Source organism: Poeciliopsis prolifica, unplaced genomic scaffold (genome assembly GCF_027474105.1).
Source record: "Poeciliopsis prolifica strain line A6 unplaced genomic scaffold, Auburn_PproV2 SCAFFOLD033, whole genome shotgun sequence".
NCBI classification, from domain to species: domain Eukaryota; kingdom Metazoa; phylum Chordata; class Actinopteri; order Cyprinodontiformes; family Poeciliidae; genus Poeciliopsis; species Poeciliopsis prolifica.
The window spans coordinates 5,655,866-5,668,717 of record NW_026562408.1 but is presented as its reverse complement, the minus strand read 5'-3'; the positions used below and the strand labels follow the sequence as shown (position 1 = coordinate 5,668,717).

At 39.0% G+C, this 12,852-nt stretch overlaps 1 protein-coding gene across 1 annotated transcript in view; it reads right to left on the bottom strand.

Annotated features, from left to right (window-relative positions):
• Window positions 1-12,852, bottom strand: part of nbeaa (neurobeachin a) — a 97,725-nt gene that overhangs the window by 25,882 nt on the left and 58,991 nt on the right. The window contains 16 exon segments of the mRNA XM_055051594.1: window positions 276-299; window positions 302-455; window positions 1,106-1,189; window positions 2,108-2,131; window positions 2,602-2,755; window positions 2,873-3,090; window positions 3,716-4,165; window positions 4,264-4,953; window positions 6,230-6,422; window positions 6,557-6,680; window positions 6,870-6,951; window positions 7,083-7,191; window positions 9,330-9,422; window positions 10,045-10,142; window positions 10,542-10,604; window positions 10,902-10,981. Coding sequence (XP_054907569.1) covers window positions 276-299; window positions 302-455; window positions 1,106-1,189; window positions 2,108-2,131; window positions 2,602-2,755; window positions 2,873-3,090; window positions 3,716-4,165; window positions 4,264-4,953; window positions 6,230-6,422; window positions 6,557-6,680; window positions 6,870-6,951; window positions 7,083-7,191; window positions 9,330-9,422; window positions 10,045-10,142; window positions 10,542-10,604; window positions 10,902-10,981 — 2,640 coding nt within the window.

Below are 12,852 nucleotides of genomic sequence, written 5' to 3'. Positions count from 1 at the left end.
AAGAAATAACTTCCAAACCAAAGAGTGCGCTTACATATGGTAAGTAAATAATTACAAAAGTTAATAAAGCTGAAAATCAACACAATTTAGTGAATTTATTTTTCAGCTTTAGTTTCAAAGTAAACTTATAAAATTGGAAATATTTACAGAACTACTGATACTAATATGGCTAACTAAGCAAGCCATGAACCTGTAATGATGATGTCTACAGCCATAAGCATAAGTGCAGGGGTTTCGATTCTGATCAATACAGAATATGTTAGAGCAGCACACACCGAGGCGGAGACACTGCCTCATTAGCCCCCAGACGACATGTTCTTCTCTGCTTCGATCTCACTGAAGTTCAGCGAGCTGGCAAACACCAGAACGTCCACCATGGCCATCAGGCGAGACAGAAAAGTGACCGCTGTCTCTGAAGACATCCCCTGTGTCGCCTCTATGTTCTCCAACTCTGTCTGGATTGGGGAGAGGATACAAAAACGAACACATTGGAGAGTCAATAATAGTGAAGGAAGCTCTCTCGGCAGATAAGGAGAGACGGTGAAATCATCTTTTTTTTTTTAAATAAAGAATTAGCCTTTGGGAAAGCTGGACCTTGGATCAGCATGACTAAATTAGTCATGGCTGTTTGTAACAACAAACAGAAAGAACAACCTTCAGGATCATGCTGAAAAATGACGAAATCTGGCAACATAAAGTGCTCTCCACAATACACAGGAAATGCAGCCTGATGACACACAGGTAATGGTAACAATAGCTTTGTAACAGCAGCAGTGTTGTTGAAGTTAACATTGCCACTTGAATTGACCTTGTTCTATGACCTTTAAGCTGGATCTGTTTTAATCCCAAAGCAGTTTTACTGTGATATATAAATACACATGACCTAATAACAGCACTACGTGTTTAAACCAAGTGTTTGCTTTGCTGCTTCACTGCTTCTGTAAGTAGAGAACGCAGATCTGTGGGGACAAAGTGCGCGCATCTGAAGGCTCATCAGAGTACAGACAGTTGAGGAATAACAGTGACACAGAGTGAGGACAGAAGTGCTTTGGTTGGTGCTCTTAGTTCTTCTGGTGATGATGAGAGTCTCAGGCTCGGTACGCACCTCTCCCCCTGCGCCTCCTCCCCCAGGAATGGGGGTCACCTCCTCTCCCTTCGAACCCCTCTGGGGTCCTGCTCCTCCTGCCTTCTTTGGTGTTGATACAAACGGGACATTCTTAGCAAAAGCAAGTCTTGAGGACGGTCTAAAACACTCTTGTTCGCTCTCTTATAGAAAAGACACTCTAGTCCAGGTCAGAAGTTTACATACACATCATAAGCATTATGGTCATATTAGGCTTAAACTTTAAATATCTTATTTTAACCATTCTATCAAAATTCCAGCTGATTCTGAAAATAAAACTTTGGTTAAAAAGTGGTTTTGTTTCTAAATTTTCTAAATAATTTATGCACGCTGGGTTAAATTCATGCATACACCTCGACAATTCCTACATTCTTTCAGATCTTCACAATAAAAAGCAAGTTTACTGAGGTATGTTGATGTGTGTTTGGGTTCATTTTCACTTAAACACTAAGATGTTTCAACCATCTACTTGATTTATTTTTGTTCAGGCAGAGGACCTGTATGCTTTTGAAGCTTTATTTAAATAAAGCTTCATAGGAAAAATCCACAATGCATTCAAACAATTCATACAAAAAAAATCTACATGCTGAAATGATGTATTATAATCCAACTCCAGAAGAATAGCTTTTCAAATACACAATTAAAAGTCCAAAATTAATATGACATTCATTCCAATGATGTGTTTATAAATGTCTGACCAGAAGAATTTTTCTAATTTGTTCGGGAAAAAAAATACTCATAATTTATTCATTCCTCCTATTGTGTTTCCCCTTTTTCCATTTCATGATCAAAAAAGTGTTTTGAAAGAAAAACGTATAGTCTGACCGCAACAAATAATCTAAATTGGAGATTTGATTAGCAGCACAGAAGCACAGCAGAATAAAACACCACGGATGTCTGACACGCATGGGTTGCTCACAATAATAATAAAATTAAAACATAAAAGTTAACAGAGTAGAAAAAGAGGAAGAAACTGTAACTTACAGTGTTGGCACTACTCTTAGAACTCTGCGCATGCAAAACAGACAAAAACAGAGACAAAGAAAGACAAGAAAATACACAAAATACACGCAACACAGAGAGGAAACGAAATATTAAAACATATAGATGACAGAAAGAAAAAGTTATTTAAATTATAAATCAAATTATTAATTTAAAAGATTAGAGCAAAGTTGAAATAAAGATCAAAACAGCGTATTAGATCAAATGTTAAATGCATAAATTACTAATGAGACGAATCCATGTTTTTGAAGAGTTTAATTTTTTCATAAATGCACATATTGTTAAACCAAACAGGGTGTTTTACCAATACACTTAAACTTACATAATTCTTGCTCTTGTTGTGTTTTATTGCTTATAAACAAACAGCCATAAAACCGAGGGAAAAGACACGTTTTTATTTTTTTCACAAATTCCATGCACATTAAAGAGCTACAATTCTCAGTTCTACCACATGGGGGCAGAGAAAAGCCACTTACGGAGGGGGAGGTGGCGGCCGACAGGAGAGGGAGGATGCCTCCACAGGCAATGATGATGTTGTCCACCATCTGAGAAATGAGGTGAATGGTGTTGTGGACGAAGATGATGTTTTCATTGCTGTTCACAAAATCCATCACTGACTTAGTGGAGTGGCTGAAATAAAAAGGAAAATAAGGGCAGCAAAGTTAACTTGGTGATACAACCGGGGAAAATGTGCAGCTGACCTAATTTTATGCAGCAGACACACACAGCTCACGTGGCCCCACTCACCTCCTCCACACGTGCACGTCCGTCTCCAGTGCAAACAGCAGGTCGGTGAGCAGCCTCTGGTGCATCGGGGACCATTTGAATTCTGGGATCCGGAACATGGTGGTGCGTGGGCCGGGGCTGAACTGACGCCGCTGCTCTTCCGTCATGGGCATTCCCCGGAAGCCCAGGTCGACACGCAGGTCCCGCTCCAGCTGGGCTGCGGTGCGGCCGTGCAGGGCCTGCAAGGCAGTGGGCGACTAAAAGGTTAACACTGCGTTTATCCTTTAGGTTAGCACATAAAAACAGTTACGATTACAGTTCACTTAAAGAATCAAAGGACTGTCTGCTGTTATTTCATAACATGAGTTTAATTTTCTCAGTTCAGGTCAATCATTCTTGACCTGAACTGAATAGGAAAGCTGGTTTGCAAAAACTTTCTCAAATCCTTTTCAAATGTCCAAACATAGCAAACAGTGTTTGGACAATTTAAAATTTCATTAACTAATCAATTACATTTGACCCAGACTATTACTCTCAGATGAGAAAAAATGTGTAGCTCTGCTGCCTTCTATATAAAATTCTGACAATGTGTAGATTAGAGAAAATCCACAATTAACTGAAACCTGTGCACCCATTCTACTTTTTTTTATTTTATTTATTGAAACATAATCATATAATCATTTTCCTTCATGATTATACTTGAAGGGCTTAAGTGAATCATTAAGAGCTCATAATTATGATGACATACAATGAGTGGATGTAAACTTCAGACCAGCAATGTTTGTACTGTAGTTTCACAGAATCATTAGGGATTCTGAGAGCAAAGCAGCCAGGTAATTATGCACCTTGAGAGTTCACACTCACCTGGGTGGTAGCTGTAGTTTGAATCTTTTTTATGTCTTTGTCTTTCCCATCATCTGACCGCTCTGTATCAGAAGTGGTACTGGCTGTGTCTCCCCCTGTCTTCAACCCCGCAGTCTCTCCCTCTGGCCCGGGTGCTCCCTCCCCCTCTGGGAATTCTGGTCTAGTCGCTCCCTGGAGTTGGTTCTGGCTCTCGGCTTCAGCAATAGAGCTGATGTCAGCCAGAGGACTCTGGATCTTGAATGGTCCGTCCTCAGGGAGTTCCCCAGGGGTGTGGCTTTGGGTTTGTGTTAAATCAGAGTCACAGCTGGTCATGTGGGCCAGCAAGCTGAGGTCATCACTGGCGCTGGTGGTGGAGTGAGCGGGGACGCTTCCTGATGGAGCAGGCTGGTCCGTACTAGGAAGAACAAGGGGATCTGTGGATGCCAGAGCTGGAAGCAGCTTCTCATCAACCTGGTGAAGATAAAATCCAAATTGGTAGCCAGAAGAAGAGGATGAAGCTACACAAAAACTATTTGAATTAATCAGGGAGAGCAATAATGAGATCCTACCTTGCTAAAGAGAAATCCATTGTTGCTTGGAACACTGTCTTTCTCATCAGCTAACGTGATGAGAGGACCCATGTTCCCGTCATCCTCCATGCTGACTCTCGAAAGTCCCAGGCTGGTCCCGATTCCAACCCTTGAGCCTGCCGTGTCTTCTTTGGGCGCCAGATTCCCGTTCAGGTTCGGAACAACAGAGCAGTAAGAACTGTCCAAGAGAGAATCCACTTCTACAAGAGGTCCATTTTCTATTCCTACCCCACCCCCACTGCCTCCCACACTTCCACTCAGGGCCTCTGGAGATAGGTCCAGGTCATCCAGCTTCACCTCAGTGGCTTCTACTTTTTCTGCTTTAATGTCCACCAGGAGGTCATGAACCTCCACTCTCACTCCTGGACCAGCACTCTGCTCCCCTGGCGTCAAAGCTTCACCGTTCGGCCGCTTCACTGAACCCTCAGCAAGAAGGTTGCGTGAGTCCCCGCCTGCCCCTTCGCCGTACTCTACTTCACTTTCCGGGGTCTGCGTCTGAGAGTTGTCATCTATCTCTAGATTCCCGTTAACGACAGGAGCTGGTGTGGCCGAGAGACCGGAGATTGTGGAGACAGACCCTTTCTTTCCTTTCTTCATGTTTTCCTCCTCCTGACGCTGGTACTCTTCATACATCTTAGCTAAGTACTCCTTATGGGCTTCATAGGTCACCTGTGACAGATGGTGGGATATAATTGGAAAGGCGATCAGAAGATGTGTACTGAGAGCAGCTTCCCTCCACATCCATACTCAAAAGCTACTCCCAAGGGGGGCTATAGATCATCACAACCAGACAGCATGAACAAAACTGGGACTCCAGTCTCGAGAAGCATTAAGGCCAGAATCCATAAAATCAGCTCAATTTTACTTTGAGAACAGAGGAAGGTAAAAAAAAACAAAAATCTGTGACAGAATCCATGGGTTTAAAAACATATATATATTTGGTATGTTTCTTTTTTTAGAATGTATCTGTAAACATCCAAGTACCTATTATAGCAAATAATAATTTTTAGGTCTTTCTCTAGGTCTTTGCAAAAACTTTCTTCCATCAGTCCAGTCCTTGCGAATAATAGCATATAAGTATCTAATTGTCATACACTCTAAAAAGGAGTAAAGCCAAGTCCAGCAAAGACCTCATGCTTTCTCCTGCAAAAGATCACCTAGTGTTATTATCCATGTTTTCAGCTAAAGGCTTTTAGGGAATTACCTGGTTGGTGTTGTTCTGTCAAACTGGGTAGCTTTGTTATTTTTCAAAGATTCAAGCAAAGAAATTATTTTTGTGAGAGGCTGCCAAAACTAGTTTCTGTTTGGTGTACATTTACAGGGTGGCTTAAGTTTTCCTGAACTACCTTTTCAGTTATGACAGTATAGTCTTAAGACTGCTGAATTAATCGTTTTTCTACTGCTCTACATGTATGTATTGTTTGCCAAGATTGCTGCCATTGACATCATGTTTTTATTTTTCTTGCACAGAAAGTAAACCCCTTCCAGTGCTTCTGTGTTTGACTGTGTCATATTGCTAAACGAACACCTGACAAAGATATTGTTGCCTTTACTACGTTTTACTTATAATTTTTATAGAAAGTGATGCAGGTTTTGTTGTTGCCGCTTGGTTAAGTCTTAATGTTTTTTATTTCCTCTAGAAAGTACTCCTTGTTCTGTGTACTTACGTTGTTGTCTGCCTCTCCTTTCTGGACACAATCATTGACAGAGTTGATAATATAATATTCCATTAATGCCATTAACTATCCTTTTTTCATCAAGAATGTGACCATATTGGTTTCTATAAAATAGGATATGAATCACTTTGTCTGTAACGGGGTTGAGATTGCATTTATTTTAAAAAGGAGCTATATCAGTAAACTCATTCATATTCAGTTCTGCACAGAACTAAATTGTGTCAATAAAAGGACACTGAGGATTCAAGTTTTGCAGTTTCCACTCTCACCTTAGAATGCGCAATGGAAAGAGTATCAACCCAGACCCTCCACCCTCCCCATTCGTATTTGATAGCATGGTAGAGAAGGATCCTGAAGATGTTGTACACCATTTCCGTTATCTTTTGTTCCTCTGGGTTCTTGGGGTTGATATATCCGAGGGAGAACATCCAGTCCTGCCACACCGAGCACTGCAACAGGCAGCTGATACAAACAGAAAAAAGGTTATATGAGCTGCCTAGTTGCATATAATTTATGGCAAAAAAATCACTTGTAAAATAAGATGATCAGTTATGTGGTGGAATAAACTGAAGAAACTTGATTTGTTATGGTTTTACCGTCGGTTTTCACGGCTGTTGCTGAAGAGTTTAATCATGTCGGAGAGGAAGAGTCTCCGAACTTCCATCAGCTCAGAACTGGGTGAGGAGTTCTTCAACAGAGTAGCCACTACCTTCAGAATCACTGGCAGAAACAAGAAAGAGTCCATAATAAGGGAGCAGGGAAAACAAGAAACTATGGAATGATGTGTGAGTGACATCAGTAAGTGGGAGATGGCAGCAGAGCTGATTTGAATCCAGACTTTGTTTGTTTGCATTACCAAAAAGAAAAGAATGGCAGATGGAAGCCACAGAGGAGTGCTTCATTACTTACTGGGGTTCTGGATCTTGACAGTAGAGTCTGGCTCAGGGTGGGGTTTGTGAACCACCTGGGTGCACACCTGCTCTGTCAGAATCTGCATTGACAGAAGTTTAGCGGATGCCATTTAAACAACATACAAACCACTGCTATTCTGGCAAAATCATAAGAGATTATGTAAATCTGTATGGAAATGTAGAAAAGGGAGATGCTGTCACAATTACCTACCTCATACAGTGTGTTGTAGGTGGTGATGGAGACCGTGTTGGTGTGCATCATCAGCCTTTCTCCCAGCAGTGTGAACAGGCTGTGTGTGTGCATGATCTCCACCTTCCTCCTGCACACCAACAGAAAAAAAATATTGCATATTATTTAGGATCATTATAATTATAAGCAACAGTAATTTTCACTGAGAAAACAAAATATTAGTAGGTTGTAAAATTTTACCATATCATTTTTAGCATTTGCTAACAAAAAGCATTTGGTTGCTAGTATAAAAATATATAAAATGAACGGTTTTAACATTTTGACAATCTGCCAAAGCAAAGAGATTGGGATATCATATCAAAGTCTGGCATTTAAGATTTTATATTAAGGAAAATGCAAGAAGAATGGCAGAAAAAGCATTCATTAAGCTTCTTAAAGCAAGCAGCCACAAGGGAAAAATCATTTTCAACCCTTTAAACTGGGATGAAATTAATTTTCACCCTTTGTAAATTCTGATGAATTACTTAAAAATTAATAACAAAATGTAACAATTACATTAATAAAACAAGGCATCTTAAATTGTACTTACTGCCACTTTATTTGAAACTTTTTATTTTTAAAATGTTTTAGCTGAAGCAACAGGTAAGTAGAATAGTATTGTTCGACATGAATAAAAATTGTATTTTCACACCTACGAGGTTCCTTTCACTAAGGTGCTAATTGAGATGATGATTCAGAGTTTGTTTATTTGCTTAACAAATTAACTACATCTCCAGCTTATCCAGCTTTCTCAAATTCCTTGAACACATTATGATATGCATGATGGGATTTAGATGCTCCAACAACAATTTGTAAAAATTATTGTTGCATAAAAATATTTTAATGACTGTCCAATTCACAATTGGACAGTCAAAGATACCATTTAAGATTTTTTTTTTCCTGTCTGCCTGTTTTGAGAAGGATTGTAAAACTTTAACTGTAACACTGCTTTAGAGTGTCAATTTCCATTTAACCCACACCTAGGATAGTAAGTACCATCTTGTATTCATTATTTTTTATTCAACAAAGCATCCTCGATATCTTGTAAAACCGCAATAGTGTTGCTTTTTTTAGTCATGCTGATGTAACACTGAATTGGGCTTAGGGGTGGCATGAAATGAAATGCTGCAGAATTATGCAAATAGCAATAAAATGGGTGGTGGGATCAGATTTTAAGTAGGTGGGGGACTGATTATGTAGGGCTCAGGTGCAGCCTGGTGTCCCTCTTCATGTTGCAGAGCAAGAGGTGTCCATGTCACATGGTATGACTAAATCCCCCAGCATTCGTAGACCCTCATCAGGATTTCTCCTCCCTCCGAGTGCAGACTGTCACAATGAATTTTCCGCCAGGACATACTGATGAGATCTCCACACAAACATGAACAAATAGCTGTATAAAGCTCACTGGAGAGTGAAATGCTGCCATTCTGAAGTAGCTTTATAGTGTAACATTTAAAAATCTCTCAGTTTCTCTGGATTTATGCAAGGTTTGTTCTCTTTTGGCGACTGAAACAAACATTCATTTTGTGAATGCTGTTACTAGAAGAATACGACTCAATGCTAGCCATTCTCAGCATCACCGAGGTGGTTAAACGTCAGAAAAACCACAGATATGCAGAAACTCATTTTTATTACACTGTCAAGAAAGATGTTAGAGGTGCAAAAGAGTGAGAAAGTAATACTTTCAGCACATAACAGAAAGAAGAGTAATTGCTCTGTTTTCTCATTTGGAGTTATCAACTTTCATTTTTGAAACATGCTCTATTTGGAAATCTCATAGTTAATGTATGGGTCAATCTTTTAAAATATCAACAAAGAGACTTTGGGGCTAAATACACTAATCTTCAACATATCATGATAAGCAAGTTTAAAATGAAAATAAAGTTAAAAAAATGCTTCAGAATTATTTTGCCTTTGTTTTAAAACAAGTTAGAACTTGTTTCCTCTGAATGCATATTGTAATTGCTGCCCTAATGTTCACTAAAGACCACTCATGCGAGGAAGGATTTAAAAAAAAAACAATTTTCAGTACTATTCCTATTATTCAATTCATATAGAGAAGTTGGAATTAGCTAAAATTGGTATCGACAAGTCAAAGCTTATTGAAAGTAAGAAATAGGAGATTGATGCCAAAATTTAGAGTGCTTAATTTCTATCCTAAAATTTCCCAAATCCTTCACCGCCAGGCACAGGATATGAAAGAAAGCGGATAGAAAATAAAGTACTTACTTGTGACCGAGGTGTTTAAGGAAGTAGCCCAGAACTTTAAGTGCCTGAACTCGTATACTTTCGCTCTTGGAGGCTAGGAGTTTGCAGATCACCCTGTCATAACAAGAAACATACAGGTATTAAACTCTGGGATTAGTTGCCTGGGATTAGTAAAGCTATTTCTATTTGCTAAAATATAAAATGTCAGAATAATGAGAAAAAGAGCATTTTTGGGGAATTTTTTTTCATACAATTTCCAAAATCTTAAGCTTTTTAGGTTAATATTAAACCATACTGTTGTTTTATCCTAACTGTATGGTTGGTATAAAATAAATTTCAGCCAAAACCTTTGGGAAAATAGAGAAGATGATGACAGCTCTCAAAACTTCTTTTGGGTTAATTTACAATTAATTTAAATGGAGGCACCTCCTATACAATTTTGCAGTGGGCAAGGATATCAACTAACATTCATACATCTAACTTTAAAGATTATAAAAATTAAAAAAGACAGGATATCTGTCATTATTCTGACATTCTGCAAATAGAAGTAAGTTTGGTATCCAAAACTGACATAAAAGAGTAAATGTGCATTTTCCCACAATGTATATTAATATTAGGTTCCAACTCTCTCTCAGCTAGTGAAAGTAATGACAAATGTAAGAAAAAAAAAAGATGTCGGTGTTTAGTGCAGCAACAGATCTTTTTATATGAACAGGCATGTGTGGGTTGCACTCACCTGATGCCATTTCTTTGATCAAAAGCGGGGATCATGGATGCTGGGTGCTCAGACATAAGAGCCACCAGCAGCTGGAGGACATCGTGGATATTCTCATCCTACGTAGGAAAAAGAAAGCAAAGGTGAACAGGTGAGGCGGCAGCGGAGGAGGGGAATAAAAAGAAAAAGCCCGGAGGGGAGAGATGAATAGAGGGCTAGGAGGACAAAGAGAGTTCCATGGGTGGGCATGGAGGGGGGATTGCGGAGGAGCAGGTGGTATTTTAGAGCAAGAATAGATATAATTGTTACAGAAGAGTACATTCTGTTCAGTCCATTGTTGCGCCATTTTTTATGCTGTCACCGTACTGAAGCTGACTCACTCTCCCGCTCGTTTAAGTGGACTATAACTTCAGCCCCCAGATTATTGTGCATACTTTGCCACCAGCTCCACTCCGGCTCTGAATCCCTCTTTCCCCCCCTGTCTGACTCTGGTTTAATAAAGGAGAAAGCATCTGTACCTCGTGCATTGTCAACAAATAGTTGAGGATACTCTGCAGCTCATCCTCCTTCACACCTCGGTCCTAGGAAAGAAAAACAGATTCACAACAATTTCTCAGTGATCTTCAGTTGTTTTATTAACCTTGGACGACGCAATACAAAAGAAGGAACACAAATTGATATGAAGGCACGCACGCATGCACACACTGACATGTTGCAGAGCTTCTTTGGCGTTGCTCAAATTTAATGCTATTTTCCACATATTTTAGATTAGGCCATGAACTGCCCGGGAGGAGAAACAACAGAGAACATCAAAGAAGTAAAGTGATTTCCCACAGCTTAAACTATGCCATGAAGATAATCACATTTTCTCCCTCTACCTTCAATATGAGTTGTTTGAGGAAGAGGAGCATGAAGGCTCTCAGCGAGATGATCTCCTTCTGGGACGGCCGTGGACCATCTGAGCAAAAAAACACACAAACATAAATGAAAAATTGCTATTTCCGCCAATAACAACGGCACTTTAAATATGCTTGCAGCTGAGTTTGAGTGAGCCCTTCTGTTTGCTGACATTTAGTTTTATTAGGCTTCCTCGAGAGCTGGGGGGAAAACATTCACATGCACTCACTTTCTCTACATCAGAACTGTAAATCACTGTCATTAACTCCAGTGGCAATTTGGCAATCGAGATATTTTATGCTTGCACTAATCTAACTTATTAGAGCAACGGTGAAGTCATTTGCACAAAAAAAATGTGACTGATGGTTGAGTGATCCAAAGCAAACAAGCGGCGTAATCCACTGTCTACTTTGTAGCTCTGGCACTCCATCAGTTGTTTGCAGTGAAGGGCTGCTAGTAGGAGAAGCAGGAGCTAAAAACACAAAAGCATCTGACACACGGAATAAGGCATTACATTTATCTGAAAGTCCATACCATCTTTGAATTAAGCTTTGTTCCCATTATATCTCATTCGTTTAGCCACTAAAAAAAGTCCCCGTCATATTTTCTCGACTTTATTTCACTAAAATAAAGTAATAATCTGGTGTTACACCCTTCAGTGTGCAACATTACCTCAGATCATATTCAAATGATTTTGTTCAAATTATATTAGCAAACAAGGAAAATCAACGGTGAAGACTTCAAAACCCATTATCATTCTGAGGCTTTGTTCATTTAATAGAAATCTATAACTATTTATGATGTCTAACTTGTGTGCATTTGCAAGATGTTTGAAGCGCTTGTCAACAGAAATACCATTAAAAACAGTAATGTAGTTTGTTGCTGAATAAAATGTACCATATCCTCCTGCAAATCTATAACTCACAAGAGACCCTGTGCTGGTGGAAAAAAAAATAATAATAAATAAAAATAAAAAATAAAAAAAAACTAGCAGAGAAAAGGCCAAAGAAGAATATCTGTGTGATTCTTTGTCATGCTTTAGTGCCCTTGAATCATATGAGTGTGTGTAGTCGCCTGAGCCAGTTCAACTGTTCTTCACAAAGCTAAAAACATGACACTGAAGCTCTCCTTTGTTATCCATCATCTTCATCTGACAAGCTGTTCCACGGTGCTGGAAAAAGTGACAGAGACCATCCATCATAGTTTATGTGGCTGTCTGTGAAAGCAAGTATATGCCTCAGTTTTAGGGTCTTGCATACAGAGAGGACATTAAAAAGGCTTAAATTTGTCTAAATTGCTTCTCTGGGGGAAGTTTAATAACTGTATTTTATTCCTGGAAATTAATTTCCCTCCTTTCATAACTACTAATCTGACTTAACAGTTTCGTGGCATAATTGTCACACAAAATTAGATTTTTTTTTTCTCTCTGACCCGACATGACGCTCAGGTGGGTCAAAGAGGTGTATTTTCTTCACAGAGATTACATGTTCTGAGTATTAACTTGAGAAGGTATTAGCACAATTTTGCAAGAAAGGATGAAAAATTCACATCATATGCGCAACCTTGAACCTTTTCATACATTTGTCAAAATGTATGGTAAACACGGTAGAATGTATTTTACTCTGTTTTTTTGGGGTTTGTTTGTGAAAGACACAAAAATTCCATAATTTAATAATGCAAGGAAGAAAAGTAACATTATTTATAATTGTCGTAAAAAATCACAACCCAAAATTTGGGATTTTGTCTTCAGCTCACTGAGTCTATACTTTGCAGTTCCATCTTTTGGTTCAATTATAGCTTTAAGTCTTTTGTGTTAATATCTACTAACTTTGCACACCATTTACCACTAGCACCTAGTAGCGCTTCTTGACTCAACTCTATACAGTTTGGGTGATTTTCTATTACAACTGAGTAAGAAATCCCAGAATCTGA